Raw genomic sequence first — 18,991 nt, 5'->3', positions numbered from 1 at the left:
CTATGACTTTTCTGAGGGGTGGGCGGTTAATTGCCCCAGCAGGGGGCAGGGGGCAATTATCCGCCCATAGACTTAACATTGAGACCAACTTTGACTGAGTCCCGCACCGTTTCTCGTAGACCCATGAATGAGGTGTCAAACTGTGCGGCTTATTCGGTAATGGGGTGCTATGACTTTTCTGAGGGGTGGGAGGTTAATTGCCCCTGCAGGGGGGCAATTAACCACCGTTTGTCATAGACCCATGAATGAGGTGTCAAACTGTGCGGCTTATTCGGGGATGGGGTGCTATGACTTTTCTGAGGGGTGGGCGGTTAATTTCCCCAGCAGGGGGTAATTAACCACCGTTTGTCGTAGACCCATGAATGAGGCGTCAAACCGTGCGGCTTTTTCGGGAATGGGGTGCTATGACTTTTCTGAGGGGTGGGCGGTTAATTGCCCCAGCAGGGGCAATTGTCACAGAGAACTGAAGGAAACATTGTAATATTGGGGCACGAGTTTTGCCACGGCAAGCACCACTCACATTTTCTTCAGGAAATGTACCTCTCTAGTTTATTTTATTAGCCAAGCAAAAGCAGATTATAAAAGAGGAACTTGGCAGGGTTAATGAATGACTAATTAACAGAGACTTCATACAATATCATTTTATGCCCTATAGCTCTTTTTTCCCTTTATTTGCTGTTGCCTTATTTCTGTCTCTTTATGTACTATGATTGTGTGTGCACCCTTGTTTACTGGGTCTTGGCAGAGTTAGAAATTTTAGTTTTGACAAAATGCATCATGAATTCACTAAAGAAAGTAGAATGAGAAACCATTTTAAAGGAGAAGAAAAGGTAAAAACTAAATAAGCTTTAACAGAAAGGTGTATGTAAATACAGCCATAAGCACTCACAGAACCCTCTACCAAAATAAACACAGGATTTCTTTTCTCCTTTTTTGTTGTTCTTAGGGGATCTGACTTCCTCTCTCAGAAAAATCCTTCATTCCTGGGCCAGAGTCTGCTCAGTTCTCTCCCCTCTCCCCCAAAAGAATCCATAAAACTTCTCCCCCTCCCTTAGGAATGTGTAATCTGAGCTATAAAGGTTAAGCTTCAAGAAGAAAGCTATGAACACCAAGCTAAAATAGCAGGTGCAATCTTAAGCAAACAGAGAAAGCTTCTAGGGCTCTTTACTCAGGTATGGTAATGCTTTCTATAATAAATATAGTGCTTTAGGTGGCACTAATGTGGCAAATCTATTGGCAGAAAAATTGCAAAATGACTTTTCTTCACCTTTAAGGGCCACTATACCCTAAAATTTCCCAGCAGACTTGTGGTTAGTGTAGAGAAACAGCTATGTTGTCATAGAAACCTCCAGATTTCTGGCTGCTTTCCTTATCCACTAGGCCAGGAGAGCAGCTGATGAGTTTCCATTTCCATTTTTCATGTTTCTTCCTTGGTTTCCAATCACACCCCAGCAGCCTTATTGGTCTCCTGTCTCTATGCTCACTCTCTACACCCACTCTGTCTCACTTCTGTCTTTTTGCCTGCTCCTGACTGGTCACAGTAGATGTCCTTTATCTAAAAGTCTCAGCCCCCCACCCCCAACAAAATTCCTTTACAGGAAGATATGTTGGCTTTAGTGCTGAGCTATAGGATAGCATTCAGAGGCTTCAGTTTCTGTGGATGGTGTCAAGCTGCTGATTTAGCCAACACTAAGGCAATTGTAAAAATCTATTCTTGGTCTAATTTAGAAACAACATGGATATGTAGCAGACAATGCAGAAAAGTAGAGAAGAAGGATCTTCACTCTTAACTACTTGCTTCTAGTATTATTTTCACAGTTTCATAGGGTAATGGTAGACAGCGTAATTTTGACCTTTTTAGGTCCCCCACAAACTACCAAGTGGGAACTACAAACTGTGCTTCACTCAAAAATACTATGCTGTGTGTATTTGAGATATATATGCCCGTCACTTGACAAGACCCAGCAATCAGTAGGTTTCCCTTTTAAACTCAAAATTGCCCCTTTTTGCTTTTACCCTAAAATACAAGTATAGTGTCTGGGCGGTACAAATCTATTGGCAGCAGTTTAAGAACACAGAGGAAAACACAATTTCACAATGAGAACTTTATTTCCTTAGTACAGATTAGAAGCAACATTATAAAACAGTAGCAAGGTTAGGATCAAACTGTTTCTAGCAAACAGTTATATACAGGCAAACATACAGACAAGGTTGCATTTATTTTAGCATTCAGAGAAATAGGAAGAGCTTGTTGGTAGGAGGGGTTAAGTGGATAGAAGAAATTGGGCCATTAGCATTGTGCCACTAAATTCTGCTCTGCCTAGTTCCTCCTTTGTTATTAAGTTTAGTCACATTTTTAGAAGGAAAAAAAAACTCCAAACCAAAGATTGAGTCAGCATATTAATGTTATATTCAGCAACGACACAGACTGAATACCCGAGTCTCCACCATGGATAACTCTGAGGATTCTGTCTCTTTGCAAGATTACATTGCATCTGTGCCTAACACCTCCATGCCACGGATTATACAGATTGCCTCTGGGGTCTACCTTCAGAGTAAGTAAATTCCTATTTTCTGGGGGCAATTTTTGTGTCTCAGAGGAGGTACTGTACCTATAGCTTATAGTGACAAAATCTGCACCAAGGAGAATTCATTTTGAAGGGTCAGTGCTGGGTATCTCTAATAGTAAAAAGACAGATGCATTGTAGGTTCTAATGAGCAGGACTATCAATTTTTGTATATGCCCTGTATATTTGATGTATACGCCCTATTGTACAGTGTTGTGTAATATGCTGGTGTTTTATAAATACTTGCTAGTGATATAATGCTTGGTCCTCAAGCAGCCTGAGCACTGAACGGTGGCTGCCCCAAGAGACGTACAAACAATACTTGAATTTGTAGGATGGCTGTGCATATGCGAGTCTTAATAGTTTAGTGTGTTTAATGTTTTATGTAAAAACAAAGCAGAAAGTCATATGGAGTAAATGCGTAAAGATGTTACCAATGGTGCCAACAGCAGTTGTGAATGTTTGTGAACAAGGTGGGCTAGACCAAATTTGCATGGGGAGCTATAAACCTCTATTTTATGCTAATGAATAGCCCTACAAATTAATGAAACTACAACTCTGAGTCCTGCTGAGATAATTCATAACTGCTGTTGCCACCTCCATAATGCACAGTCTGTTTGGCTATTTAAGCAATAATATTTAATTTATGCTAAAACTGTACTGTGTTCTCTGCAGCCATGAATAAATCATTAATATTGTTAATTGGGCAGTTAGCATGTGAAATCTGGCAAGGCAAGAAACCCGCCAGTATGCATTTGAAGTGTGAGAGGAAACCTATTGTAAAAAAAAGAAAGACCTGCAAGTGGTCATTTACTAGGACCCCAAATGCAAGTGCTAGAGCACTAAGGGGCGCAAAGTGTTCAAACCGAACCCAGCACCACAAGGTAGCTATATAACCACGCCACTGCACTTAGTTCTTGTGTGCATTTTGATTCAGAGCACAATAGAATCTCTTTTTTAACATACCATGGTTCTCACTGAGGGGATTGTGGAAGCCCTGTTAAATATATGCCTAGCATACAAGCACCAAGAAATAATAGCCTAGGTTGAGGGACCATCCTGTATCTTGAAGATGTGATGGCAATGTTGGAAGTAGTGATGCTTCCTTAATAGATTAACTATAACTTTCATCCCTTTAGTTTAGGGATGCACCAAACCCAGTCTTTCTGGTTCGGATGAACCCCCAAATCCATCATAAGGGATTCAGCCAAATACCAAACCGAATCTGAATCCTAATTCGCGTATGTTAATTAGGATTTGGAAGGGTTGAATTTTCCACCTCCGTGTTCAGGCAACATTTAACCCTTCCAAATCCTAATTAACATATGGTAATTAGGATTCGGTTCGGCCAGGACCACGGAGTCGTCTGAATCCAAACCCTGACGAAAAAGGCCAAATCCGAACTGAATCCTGGATTTGGTGCATCCCTACTTTAGTTGCTCCTTCTTCCATGGTGGCCCAAAGTTTTCTTTTTTACTTTTTGGCCATAATACGACAAACCTTTAAAACTGCATGGTTTGCTAACCAGCTAAATGTGTCTATCGCTTCCCTACCAGAAAAGAATTAGTTTAAATAAAGTTTATGGATCCCCTGGGTGGGGGCATTTATTTAAAAAAGGTTTTAGCTTCTGTAAACCTTGTGTGCATTTTGATTCAGAGCACAACAGAATCTTAAAGAAATGTTTAACATACTGTTCAATAGAACAACAGAGGAGAATTTAGAATATGTTGAAAGAGGGCTCTTTCCTATGGCGCTTCAGCTATTGCTTAACTACTGTTCCCAGGGTCTTGCAAAAGCAGAGCTCCAGTCTGCTGTTTCTGCTATTTGTTGTGTGGCATTGACTTGCCTTTAAAGATACTAGGGATTAATTATTTGCAACTCCTAGTAAAATGCAGCTTGAGTTAAGGCAGGTCTGGAATGGGATTCCTACTAAGCTTGGAGTTTAAAGGTGGCCACACACGTGGCGATTTGCGATCTTTCGTGCGACCATCAGCAGCTTCCTGTGATATCGGTCGACTCGCCATACACGCACCGAATATCGTAGGAAACAAGGTTTCATACAATATTATCGGTGCATGTATGGCCAGCTTGAGGCTTATTGCACATGCCCAGCCCAACAAGAAAGCCTCTTCCCATTCACTTGAATGCAAAATGAATCTGCCATAGACATGTTTTCAAGCGGATATAAAGTAGCTGTCATCTGGGTTGGCAGTTTGATTTTCACGGTTCTCACTGAGGGGATTGTGGTAGTACCGTGAGATATATGCCTATACTAAATGTGTGGGTCTATTGCTTCTCTACCAGAAAACAATTACTTTAAGTTAAATTTATGGATCTCCTGGGTGGGGGCATTTATTTAAAAAATGCTATAGCTTCTTTAAACCTTAAATATTAAACAGTACTGAGTGTACTAAACTATAATGTTTTGTTGCACATTACTGGGCTAGACAAAAGTGCTTTTGGGCTACGAACCACAAAATCATGGCCCATAAAACCTTATACAAGAATAACACATAACAATAAGTGATGGATTTAAAATCCATTGCAAAGTACAGAGCACAGAACTGAAGGATTCAAGAGAGCACAAGTACAGGTTTCCCTAGTACCCTGCGCATACTGAATAATATGCAAGGTAGGGACTTCATCTCACCTTAAAGCTGTGCTTCCATGCAGAAACAGTCGCAACTATTTGCAATGCATTGTGGAAGCGCAAAGAAGTGGATCTATAGGCATAAGAGGTGCATCTCTTTCTTGTACTTTACTCCTTCATTTGTATATAGGGTTTACACCTTTTCTTGAAAAAGAAATATCAGCCTTCCTATATTACGTTTTTCCCCCTATTAACAACATTGGCATTAAGAATAATTTTTACCAGCCAGGCCGGTAACATGCCATCCAGTTGGCAACCCTATTTGTCTATGAGCCAGCTTGTATTCAGGTAGAATCCTGTTATGGGTAAAATACAGAAAAGGCGTTGGAGAACACATCAAATATAAATTGGAAACACTATTAATTAGTAATTTTTCTAACTTTTGTCCCTTAACTCCCAGGCTCCATCTATGATATCAAAGGATCTGAATGCTGTTTATCTACTGGTGATCTGGTAAAAGTTCTTGAAAAGGAGTTTAAATTCATATCTTGTGTTGATCAGAATATAGGAAAATGCTTTGAATTGCCTAGCAACTTTGAAGGTAAGTTGACAACCTGCTTACAGAAATAGCTTATGTAGACACTTAAAGGGATAATGATATATACAAGATTTAGTAAGAATATGATTTTAAAAAGCTACTTGGCACTCATTTAACCCTATAACCGATCAGATGCAATCTGTTACTGGATCAGTGCTATCCATGTTACCATGCAGTACCTCATAAACAAAACCTCAGATTTAAAGCAGATAAGGAGCAAGCTTGCACAACCCTTTACTTCTCCAAAACAGAAAAACTTACCATACAATCCTAAAAAGATGAAAATGATTAACAGAAACAGAACAATGTTTTCATTCACGCCTTTATCATTTTACCTGCAATAAATAAAACGTCACTATATACTCTTCACCAAGTTTCCGTGTGCCATGTGCATAAAAATGATTAACTAAATATTGTATTTTCACACAGAATATTTTTTGTACATTGCTGTTTGTGTGCACTGGACACAAAACATGGGTGCATAGCTTAGAGCTGTGCTTCCCAAATGGGCAGGGTCTGCAGCAGTGGCTGGAGGGGCAGTCTGAAGACCAGTTAGATCTAGGTTTGATGAAAATGTCTGTCTTCTCTCATAGATACTTCTGGGTGTGCAACTGAAGTCATTTAGAGTGAAAATTGGAGTGAACACCTGCTTGCTGCCATTATAAAAACTAAGGCTAAAGGGTTTATAACAGAAATATTTTCATATATCTATAATCTTGTTGTGAACATTAAATAAAGGTTTGACTATTTGCTGTATATATAAATCTTATTAAATATATATGGCAAATATGCTACTTTTACTATGTATTAGATGCAGGGCCAGTGTCGGACTGGGTGCCAAGGGCCCAACCGATAACCTTAGACCTTAGGCCCACTCTCCAGACCACCTTTCCTTCCCTGTTCACTCACTTTCCTTAATTACTTCTTTTTACGTACTATTATCTATCCTTTCTTCCATTTCTTGTGATATAAAATTGTTAATGGCCATGGTGGAGGCATACAAGGCAAATGGTTGGTTAAGCAGAAGGGCCCACTGACACCTGGGCCCACCGGGAGTTTTCCTGGTATCCTGGTGGGCCAGTCCAACACTGTGCAGGGCCCACTATCTGTTTCTTATGCAATTACTGAGGCAGAGAAGTCATCAGAGGGTAAATAGGGTACAAACACATGGAACCCCATAATTCATTGGGACTTAAAACTTACCTTTCACTAAGTAACAATTTGCTCCAAATGTTCCACTTGTACTGGGTCTAGATGAATAAATTGGATTTCTGATGTCTGCCCTGATCTTTTAAAACAGAATAGAACAGCACATTCTTTTTTTCCTGGTAGGGTTGCCACATTTTAAAATTCATGCTGAACAGAAAGGGGTGGAAGCGGGACAGCGAGGTGGCTTTGCAGTGAAATAATAGGAGTAGATCAGCTGTTTTTTCTTAGGCACAAGGCTGAAATGGGAGCGATACATGGGGGAGATTGGGGGTAGCATGCTGTAACTAGAATTAAAAATTTACTAGCAATTATATTGCTGATAAATATGTATTACTGGCCCAGCCTTGGCTGGTATTTTACCGGAAGTGCTTGTACATTATTGGTTAGGTTTTTATAGATTAGATTCCATCCATTTTTGAAACATCTTTTCTATTCAACAACCAGCTTAGAGTAGAAGCCTCTTAAGACTAAAATAAACATCTAATCAACTGCAAGTAACTCTAAGTGACTGCTGGTTGGTCTCCATGTTCATGCGCTTTTGTAGGACTTGTACTATGCTGCCATTGCTGATTATTGGTGGATTATCAGTTAACTTTTTAATTAACCAATCATAAAACAGGGCAAGTCAATTGTGGGGGATAAAAATATAGACAGTAAAAGAAAACAAGTCACTGGAGGGTGCCCATTTGTTAGACACCCCTTCCCATAGATACAATTACTTACCTGATACCTGGGGTACTATGTAGCAGGATGCATGGCCACCATTTTCCCAGGGATCCCCCCATTCCAGCTAAGAGCTTGGCAGATGCCCCAAACTCTTTGGAATAGTTCTCGTCAGGGCCAAGCATGACCTGACATGGAAAATTTCTGAGAAGATGAAACAAGATGATGGTCACCCTAAAGAAATTAATACATTTTCGTGGGGGAATTAGTAAGTGTAGGTACAATTTTTGGTTGTAGGACAGAGACAACATATTGATGCATAAAGCAAAAATTTATTTCACTGAACAGGCTTAAATAAACATAAAGGCAGGTGTTTTATTTGTATGAATAATACAGTTCAGCAATTCCACATATCAATTAATACTTCCTCACTTCTAACTCAACTAAACACAGGGGTTTTTTTTCTATGTACCCCCAGAACCCCCCCCCCCCTTTGGCAGAATTGACATTCATGTGATGGGTGAATCTCTTGCCCCTTCACCACATTTTGAACAGGAAACCACAGTCCATAGCAACCTTCTCACATACACTGTTGCAGCCACAGGAGGAACAGCAGCTCCTCCCTTCTCTAAATTCCGATGTGTGTCCACATCCCTTTTAGGCAGCAGCAGCTCTGATCTCAGCTTCAGGGGAGTTACCAATCCAGGGGTAAAAATAAATCATTTTGATTGCCAAGCCATCTACTGCAGCCCTCATTATGCACAACATAATCCCACTTGGGGATAGGGAGTGATGTGAATGATGGGCAGTGTAAATATATTGCCATATTATAAATAAAAGATATTTAGAAAGAATAATATTCATTAGTATCATTTTTATTGTTTGCCATTGCAATGTTGTATATTCTAGTACATTTGCTTATATTGTCATGATTAAAGTTTTCCTTGCAACACAGTTATTAAAAAGATTCAGCTCATCTATACCTGTAGATGTTAGATGTATGATAGAGTAAGGGATGTATTTCATATTTAGTATTCCCTCCCCCCTGACCTGCTCCAGTCTTTGCCCAGTTGAAGGAGATATGTATCAAATCTGCTCCAAACTACACCAATGTTCATGTAAGTTCCACCCACTTTTCAGGCCTGAAAAGTAGAGCTTTAGCTCCTAAATAAACCAAATAGGGAGGTATATAAACAGAAAGACTGTCATGGTTGGGGTTGTTTTCTGTGGAAATAAGGCACTTGTAAGGGACATGATTACTTTTTATACATACATCTGAAGAGAGCTGAGATGTTTATGTTTTCTTTCTCAGATGTTTTTAAGATTGTGGCTGACCGTGGCATATACAACAGTTTTGCGGATCTGAAGGAAAAGTTATATGGTGACCTTACCCATCCTTTCTGGTTTGCATCTGCAACAGACATTTTTTTAGAAGATCGAGTCATTAATCAACAGCATCTAATTAAGTATGTGTCACCTGACAATTTCAACCCAACCAGCTTTGCAATTTGTCAGGTTTGGGACGATCCCAGTAAAGTCTGCGTTAAAATCCCTGTCACTACAGTTGGACAGTTTTACGAGTGTGATCAAGTGGAGTCCTATACATTGGAGCAGATCTTGCAGTCCCCGGCTCTGCTGAAACGTAGCTACTCCTGCAGTAGCATTGGAAATGGGCCCTACAAGCTCACTCCTGTTTATGAGATAAGAGCAATTATGCACAGTAAGTGAACAGATATATATATCGTTAATAAATGACCACACACATTGTCTGCTACTATCAGTTTTTCTAATTGTAATAAATATATATAATTACATATATAAGTCTCCTTTCATTACCTATAACTTGTGTAATTTTCTATCATGCAAAATAATTTTTTGTCTGTTATTCATGTTTCCCAAAATTAGAACTACATGGAATTGAGTATCAATTCTAGTTTTAATACCTATATTCATTTAATTGTGAGTAGCCATACTTCTTACCTGAGCACTAGGAGACTAGAAGTGCTTTGCTATTTATGAAAACTACATAGGGTACTCTGCTGTGGTCGTACTTATAACCTTATGCTTATTAGAAAAATATGCTGTGAAGGAAATCTGTGCACAAAGTTTGTATGAGCATACTATCAGCTATACTATACCTCTATACCTAAAACTCTTTTCTCTTTCCTATTTGCAGTATGTTCTAGAAGTCATAAAGAAAGTTGACCATGGTATAACTAATTGATTTCCTGTTACAGGCATGATGTTTAATATTATATGTATATAACTGTGATATTTATGGAACCTTTTTGTTATGTTTTTTTCCAAAAACAGTGAGAAAAGATATTGTGAAAATGCCTTCAAGCCTTGAAGTGGAAGTTATAGACCTTACAGATCAGTGTGGCGATACAGAGTTTATCAAGCCTTACTCATTGACAGAAGTTTCACAATGTGAGGAAAGATTTCCAGCTGTCATGGAAATAGTGGAAAGTTCAGATTGCAGCCATATAATCAAAAATGACTTATTGTCTGTTCTCAGGAAAGGACAAAAGATCATTATCCACAGTAAGGAACTTTCTAGAAAAGTTCTGGCTACAGCTGCTAAGGGTAAACTTTCTAGGTTCTTCTACATCCACGCTGGATATGAAGGAAAGGCCCGTCAACGGCCAAGAGAATTTACAACAGTTTATGATCTCTGGACAATATTGATGGCAGGAGTAAAGCTAAATGTTGTTGTAACCCAAGACTATGATAGTACTGACGGCTGCTTCCCTTCCCTTTGCATTGGGGATCACCTTAAAATTCTACGTCATGCCAAAGCCAAAGTATCAGACAGTTTGGACTGTAAGGAAACAGATGTTCTAGTGTGTGAAAAAGACTCTGCAGATGATGAAGAAGAATCAGAGGAAATTATTCTGCCTTTGTTTCTTGAAGGACGTTTTGTTGAGGAAGTTAAGGACAACAAAAAATATACAATCAGCAATTTAATAAAAAAGTTTACACTTCCCTGTGAGGTCAAGGTTGTAACAAAAGACCCATCACTGCCCAACGATCCTCTGACCTCATTTGCCTCTATTAGACTGGAGGAGCTAATTGAAGAACCTATTTTGTTGGCTAGTTTTCTGGATAACCCTTCTGTGTGTTTTCAGATTCCTATTAAGTTGAGAGAGTTTTCTTTGATTTTCCTCAAAGACCCAGTTCCAAAGACACAGACAACGTTCATGCCTTTAGAGGAGTTGAATGAATCGTATTATTATAGTCTCAGGAAGGATCTACCAAGTAAAGAACTTCCCCCACCAAGACCTCCCAAAAGACAGGTCAAGGCTGAGAGTTTTAACAAGCCTGTAAGAGAAAAAAACCCAACATGCCAAAACATTAAGGTAGTTTTGAATTGAGTTTTTTTTCTGAATAAAATTACAAATGAGTTCTTTACAAAATGGGTTTTTATTAGATACAGTCAGGGATATTGGGTTTATATTTGACATACCTAACTAAACCAGCAGCCTACTACAGAATATAGGAACCTGTTTTAAAGCAGTAAACCACCCAGACAGGGTGTCTCCAAAGTCTGTAGTTTAAAGGAACCTAGAGCTCCAGCTTAAACACCATTTCTGTCTCTGGAGTACCCAGTCCAAACCCATGCAGGCAAGGGAGAATATATAAATTCCTTGCAGATATTGTCCTAGTGGGAATCAGTGCTCAGACCCCAGCACTGTAAGGCAGCAATGGCATCCACTACACCAGTATGCCAACTTTTTTCTCCATATGACCCTTCCACCCCCCCTAACATGAATATGCTGTCAAAGTGTAAGTAGATAGAGAAATAAACAGTCCCCCAGAGGCCCAATGAACAGGTCAAATTAAAAGTGCTGGAGTGCCAGAGACCTTCTGGAATTTACCAGAATTTCCATATTGCTAGTCTGGGTCTGAACTCTACTTAATCTCTCCATACCCCATATAACTTCTACTAGTGATTTCACCAATCTTTGTAGTAATTCGTTTTAATTTTTAACTATATATAGTTAAACTATACAAATAAATTAGCAGGTGATGACAGAGACCTAAATCATACTAACTCATTCATTTACCAGCTTTTATATTGTAACTGTTCCCATAATAAAACTACTACTTTGTGCACTTTGTGAATTCTACAGAATATTGATATTGTTTATAATGTCGGTTTATGTTTTCTTGTCTCTCAATAAGTCCCAAGATCGACTGCACTCTTTATCAAGAGAAAAACATACCACAGAGCCTTACAGATCACAGAACGTAAATGCATATTCTCCTATGCCTTGTAAAAGTATCAGCCGTGAAGGTACGTTAACATATTGAAAAATAATTTTAGTAATACTGGTTTATATAATAATGGAAATTATGCTGGGAGTCCTAGGTGACTTATTATGCACTAAACCCCAGCTTGCATGTGTGTATGGTATAGATCAGTTTTATTGAAACTAATTATGAGCAGGTTCAAAAACATACAGAAGCTAATAAGCCTTACACGAGTACAAATCAAATAACAAAAGCAAATCTCTCAATGGTCCCTAGAGTTTAGTGAACCAGACATAATTTGCCAATGTTACTACATACCCCTCAAGCCACATATGGGTCAAGGTGTTTGCATATTTGTACTCTACTGGTACCCACATGGTGAGGTGGGTCAGGCCATGCATCAAGTAACTGACAAAAATGAAGGCCTGAGGTTGACCTGATGCAGACTTGGCTCTTTCCCCAATGTTCACTAGATGTCCTCTTTCATGTGAGAATTTCTGCTAGCATACAGATGGAGGTGTACTATGAACATATTGTAAAATTAAATAGGTGATGAGCATAAAACTGACTATACATAGACTAATACTTGCAACCTTAACCTAGTAACATATTAATCCATGCATTGTTTTAAAAATGATTGTTTTCTACATCAGTCCACTGAGAAACCCTTTTAATAATTCAACCCCTCTAAGCTGTAGCCTTTAAAATTTAGATAAAGAGCAGCTGATTACTGTATATGCAGGCCTTCTTAGTGGACTGCTCATTTGTAGGGACTTTGATCATATGAACCAATATGTTGGAATGGGTACTGCCATTTTTAGCGCAATAACAAAAACCACAGATATTTCTTAAAGGAGAAGGAAAGGATTGATTGTATTCACTTACCTGATACCCCGGCTGGTGCTTCTGTTAGCAAAAAAAACGCACCAGGCCGGGGTACATGCAGGCGACTGATCCTCTTCCATCTTCTTTCTTTTCGCCAGCTACACATGCGCAGTAGAGTGAAAAGCCACATTGACAGCTTTTTGACTGTACTGCACTTGTGTAGGCCCTCGGGTTTGCAGCGAAATGACAGGGAAAGAATAGGATAACTTGCCTGCATGAACCCCAGCCTGGTGGGATTTTCTGCTAATAGAAGCACCAGCCCTGGGGTATGAGGAAAGTGTTCTTAATCACTGAGGGGTGCCTAACATAGTAACATAGTAACATAGTAACATAGTAAGTTGGGTTGAAAAAAGATCTATCTCCCATAACCCTGTATTCCCTCACTTGTACTGAGAGCTATCTCCCATAACCCTGTATTCCCTCACTTGTACTGAGAGCTATCTCCCATAACCCTGTATTCCCTCACTTGCTAAGAATCCATCCAACCCCTTCTTAAAGCTATATAATGTATCAGCCAGCACGACTGATTCGGGGAGGGAATTCCACAACTTCACAGCACTCACAGTAAAAAATCCTTTCCGAATATTTAAATGGAACCTCCCTTCTTCTAAACGGAGTGGGTGCCCTCGTGTCCGTTGGAAGGACCTACTGGTAAATAAAACATTAGAAAGGTTATTATATGATCCCCTTATATATTTATACATAGTTATCATGTCACCTCTTAAGCACCTCTTCTCCAGTGTAAACAGACCCAACTTGGCCAGTCTTTCTTCATAACTGAGACTTTCCATACCCTTTACCAGCTTAGTTGCCCTTCTCTGGACCCTCTCTAACTCAATAATGTCCCGTTTGAGCACTGGAGACCAAAACTGAACAGCATATTCTAGATGGGGCCTTACCAGTGCTCTGTAAATGGGAAGAATAACCCCCTCCTCCCGTGAATCTATACCCCTTTTAATACAGTTCAAAACCTTGTTTGCCCTTGTAGCTGCTGCCTGGCATTGCTTGCTACAGCCAAGTTTATTATCTACAAGGACTCCAAGGTCCTTCTCCATTATGGATTTGCCTAGTGCAGTCCCATTAAGGGTATACGGGGCTTGCATATTTTTACATCCCAGGTGCATAACCTTACATTTATCCACATTAAATCTCATCTGCCTCTCAGCTGCCCAGATTGCCAGTAGGTCAAGATCCTGCTGCAAGGATGTCACATCCTGGATAGAATTGACTGTATTATGATACATTACTCATAATACCCTCCCCCAAGTCATTTATGAATAAGTTAAACAAAAGTGGACCCAGCACAGAACCCTGTGGGACCCCACTGAGAACCTTACTCCAAGTAGAGAATTTACCATTAACAACCACCCTCTGTACCCGATCCTGTAGCCAGTTTTCTATCCATGTGCAAACGACTAACATTTGGCACACCCCAGTGGTTTTAATTAAAGGGGAAGGAAAGTTAAAATAATATTTGTGTTTTGAAGATACTTTGTCAGCATTTTTAAGACACTAAAAGAGTTAGCGAGCAGTTTCCTTCTTTCATTACCCTTTTTCTAGTACCACGGGGTGTGAATCCACTCTGCCCACAGTACTTGCCCAGAGTCAGAGCTCGGACTGTCTGTGCTTCTGTCCTTTTCATTATAAAGTAGGTTATAGTACTGGGCACTATAGATAATTTTTGCTCCATGAGCATGTATTTGCAAATTAATAGGGATCCAAAACAGGTAGAAATACTTTTGATTTGGGCCAAGCCACTTTTCTGCCTTAAAAATAAAAAGCACAAAAAAGGACATTAAGTACAGTACAGTTATTACAGTTAAGGTTGCCACCTATCTGATATTGAACAACATTTCCAAATTTGGGATTTGGCAGGACAGAAAATATACAGGCAAACAGTTGTTTCCTCCTGTGTTGTAGATGGGTTCCCATCGCATGTCACCAGGAGGAAACTGTGTTTTAAAGCCCATACATAATATCAGAGCACATTCACAATTCAAATGTTACTTCAGTAATTAATATGTATATACTGTATATGTGAGGTCACGGTCTACATTGTACAAGTATGGGATCTGTTATCTAAAAAATATTTTAATAATAAAACAGTGCCTTGTATATGATTCCACCTAGGATAATGAATTAAGTCTTGTTGGAGGCAAAACAATGTTAAGAGCAACAAACATGAAATGGTTTAATTTCTCTTTTAGTGCAGTCATGATGCATCAGGTACCTGTGTTTGCAATATACTACTGCTCTGTGGTGTGGTGAATAAGAGTGTTGGCTGGACAATACAGCAGTGTGCCACTAGTAAATAAAAGTGTTTGCAGTACCACACTGATGTGTGACTTGCCTCTGTACATTAAATACAAATGGACCAAGTTTATATATGATATGGGCATACCCCATTTCTTTTGTGGGGAAGGGAGATGAGTTATTTATTTATTTTTGCATCTCTGTAATGCAATGTTTTAACAAATAAAAAAATTTATGGAGTGAATTTGTGTACTTTTTTCTTTTCTAAACAGAACCAAATTATGAAGCGGAAAAAATGTTCACAGCTGCCATGAATATCACAGATTAAGACATGAATGAATGAGAAAGCCAGGTAATTGTTTATACTTTATTATAACCTGAATCTGCTTTTTTTGTGTCACTGTTGTTCTTAAACGCATTTTATCTTGATTACACGTTCTGAAAAAGTGCTTTTTATAGCACAGATAGAATAATGCAATAAAAGTCAGAGGCCAATTCATCACTGCTTGGTCATTTTTACTGAGTGGTAATAATAGCCAGGTGCAATTTTCATCAGGAAACATGGATTTGGATGGGCGATAGAGAAGCTCAGAACTGTTCAGTTGCACCCCTTAGTGCTCAAACATTTGCATCCAGGGTCATGGTAAGTGACCTCTTTGTTTAACTGCTCAAAGTAGTCACATTCTGACACAGGTATGAGCTTTGACAAATGTTTATTAAAAACTAGTAATTAGCAGGATGATGCAATTATGGGTTTGGTGCGGGTCTTACCAGGTTGAGGTTTTGAGGGATAGGTTAGGGTCAGGTACAGATAAAGTTTTCCAGACTCCTGACCCTCACATAATTAATTCAGATAGCAGAAATATGCTAAAGAATACAGTGATACAGGCTGTTATGTCCCATGTGTGAATGCAGTGACAGAAATGGCACCTTCCCACCATGGCATTGCGAAAATGGGGCAGATTTCAAACAGAAAAGACTTGAGTTTTGTGGCCAAAATCCACAAAGGCTGCAGTGACAGGTAAGTGCAATTCCTGTCAGTTATTGCATAAATGGCACAGTACTTGGCTGTAATAACATTTTCTGACTGCACAAAAAAATAAAAAACTGTGCAACATTAGCCAAAATCTCATTAATTATGATGTCAATTCTTAATTTTTCTTTTTTTTGTTTCTACAGGCTACCCTTCTGTACATGAAAAAGTCTTCCTGGCATACTTCAGCCTGCCTTAGGACTTTAGTCGAAGAAGCAAGGGCCTGGCTGAAAATATGAAATCAGACTATTATGACGCCATTACAATTATGGGATCTATTATTCAGAATGTTTCGGACATGGGGCTTTCAAAATAAGTTTTTTTTTTTTTTTTAACATGGAGCATCATACCTTACTACTACTATATTCATTTTAAACTTAAAGTGTAATAGTTTTTTCTTCCATCGACAGGGATCCCAACACTGGGAACAGTAAGGATTTGTTGGTTAAGACCCAGCCTGCTATGAAAGGGGAGATTCCAGATGAGGGCACACAATTTGACGATTTGAGTGGATTAGGGGCAGGGTTGGGTGGATTAAGGCTGTGGTCAGGTAGGCATACATGGCCCCTCAATCCCTTACAGAAGTTCTGGGCATCAGAGTAGATTTTACTTTAATTTACTACTGTCTTAGTAGAAAACACAGATCATAAACAATTGTTCAAATAGGAAAAGCAGGATGACAGTTGACCAAGGAGAGTGGGCACTCAGCACAGGTGTTTCAGCAGTTGGTACACTGATGGGGGCCACAGAGATAGACATACTAGCCTCCAAACACAATGCAAAACTTCCTCTCTACTGCGCCAGAATGAGGATGTGGACAATTTGTAGACATCCTGGTCATCCTGTGAATCTTCAGGACGGCGTATGCCTTCCCACCATTGGCTATTCTGCCCAGCATAGTGAGAAAACTAATGCATGTCACCACAAGGATTTATGCTCATAGTGCCAGATCGTCCAAACCAGATGTTGTACACAGACTTAGTTTTTTTTGTCAATAGCAGTACCCTGGCAGTTGCCTCTCAGACCAGACTTACTAACACAGGGACCCCTCAGCCATCCCAGCTATGCCGTTTTGCGGCGTGGCTCTTGAGACTAATTGGTGGACGCAACATGGGTTCTCTCAGGATACCATAGACATCCTCCTCCACTCCCACAAACAGTATACAACTAAGATGTACCATTGAATATAGAAAGATTTCCTTGCCTAGTGCAATAGACATCACATCAGCTGGGACAACAGCTCCATATTCTCAATGGTAGAATTTCTCACAGAGGGCTTCCGGAAGGGCACACTGAAAACACAGGTCTCTCAGCTGGATGCTCTAATGCATGTCAAGTGGCTTTCAATTAGAGTTGCTTTACACATAGCGATTACCTCTGCAAAACAGGTGTCTGAACTGGCTATGCTCTCCTACAAAGAACTGGGGTTTACTCTCCATCAGGACAAAGTATTCCTTCAAGTTGTTCCAGGATTTCTACCAAAGAAATCTGAATTTCTCATGAACAAAGACATCATTTTACCTACCTTCTGCCCAAATTCAGCATGACAAAGACAGAGCACTCCATAAGCTGAGTGTAGTTCATGCCATAAGAATATATTTGAAAAGATCAGCAGCATATAGACAGTCAGATAACCTGCTAGTCCCATACGCTACAGCTAACAATGGAGGGTCAGTGTCCAAGAGAACTGTAGAAAGATGGTTAGTAGAGACCATCAGTGCCACTTATGATTAGACAAGACACCCAGGCCACTTGCAGTAAAGGCTCATTCTACGAGGGCACAGAGCACATTCCACATTCTCTACAAAACATGGCAACAGCATAACAAATCTGTCAAGAAGCCACCTGGTTGTCACCACTTATTAACTTTTACAAGTTAAATGTTTATGCATCCTAACTGGCCAGGTTTGGTCAGAAAGCTGTAGCACAGTGTGAAGGCACACTATGCTAGGCATCCTTCAGTTATACCCACCTAGCTAGAGGGACACAGCTTTTGGACGTCCCCATAAGTCTGCACTGGCAGGAGGGCTGCTAAAGTGGATTTTGGACTCATTGGAAAATCCTTTTCTCGTAGGCACCAACTATCAGTGCAGTCTTACCCAGGCTGAATTAGTATGGGCAAAAGGGACCTCTTCTGTTGCTATCTCATGTCTTTTGGCCTTCCTTCTATCTGTCCTGTCTCCACTGGATGAGCTTTCCAACCAGCCGCATAATTTAGTCACTCCGGGTCCCCCTACAGTATTTTAATACAAAATTTGGCCAGCAACTTAGCCTGTGTGATTGAGTGTGACCCCCTTATACTATATACTTTTGTGATTTTATTGATTTTTATTCAATGCATTTTAAAATTGTATATTTCTTTTACTGTTGTAAAGATCATCAGGGCTACCTCCAGTGCAGTATAAAAGACAGGGTTGAGACTGGGGATAAGCAGGCAAGCCAAGCACCCAGCAGGTTACTAGATCATGCAAAATATTGGCAACACATCTAAATAAAAAACCAAGCTGGAAGGGCTGATCTAATCACATTTAATTTAAATGCAACCTGTGCAACCCAAAAACCCAATATTGTTGGTGGTGTCTGATTTTTTCTGGTAACATTAGTTACATGCGCATAGTTAATATGCCCACCTAAGAGCCCAACGTTTGCATTACAATGAAAGGAAATAGGATTCGTATTGTCAGATTACATTTTTCAGAGTATGGCCACCTTTACTAATACAGTGACGTTAACAAAAGGTGAAAATCAAATGCCTGTTGTCAGGCAGAACAAATGTGTCCCGAATAAAAACATAAAATAAGTTATGAAATCTATATTGTCACCACTTAATATGTTTTTAAATTACAGTTCCTAACATCAGTATTCAAATATGCCTCAGTACAGTAATAAGTCATTTAAGCCTCAGAGTACTGTAGGCTGACACCAAGCTTTTCCATATA

General features: G+C 39.6%; 1 protein-coding gene across 1 annotated transcript; it reads left to right on the top strand.

Moving 5' to 3' along the window:
* Window positions 1–2,349: 2,349 nt before the first annotated feature.
* Window positions 2,350–18,673, top strand: themis2 (thymocyte selection associated family member 2). Its single transcript, XM_004912318.4, has 7 exons — window positions 2,350–2,555; window positions 5,618–5,758; window positions 8,940–9,347; window positions 9,941–10,986; window positions 11,813–11,924; window positions 15,292–15,371; window positions 16,199–18,673. Exons 1-6 carry the CDS (start codon window positions 2,450–2,452, stop codon window positions 15,345–15,347), a joined length of 1,869 nt encoding a protein of 622 aa, XP_004912375.2. The 5' UTR covers window positions 2,350–2,449; the 3' UTR covers window positions 15,348–15,371; window positions 16,199–18,673.
* The last annotated feature ends 318 nt before the right edge of the window (window positions 18,674–18,991 follow it).

Source organism: Xenopus tropicalis, chromosome 2, assembly GCF_000004195.4.
Source record: "Xenopus tropicalis strain Nigerian chromosome 2, UCB_Xtro_10.0, whole genome shotgun sequence".
Classification (NCBI taxonomy): Eukaryota; Metazoa; Chordata; class Amphibia; order Anura; family Pipidae; genus Xenopus; species Xenopus tropicalis.
The sequence above is the reverse complement of the archived record's forward strand: the minus strand, read 5'-3'. Positions and strand labels throughout refer to the sequence as shown.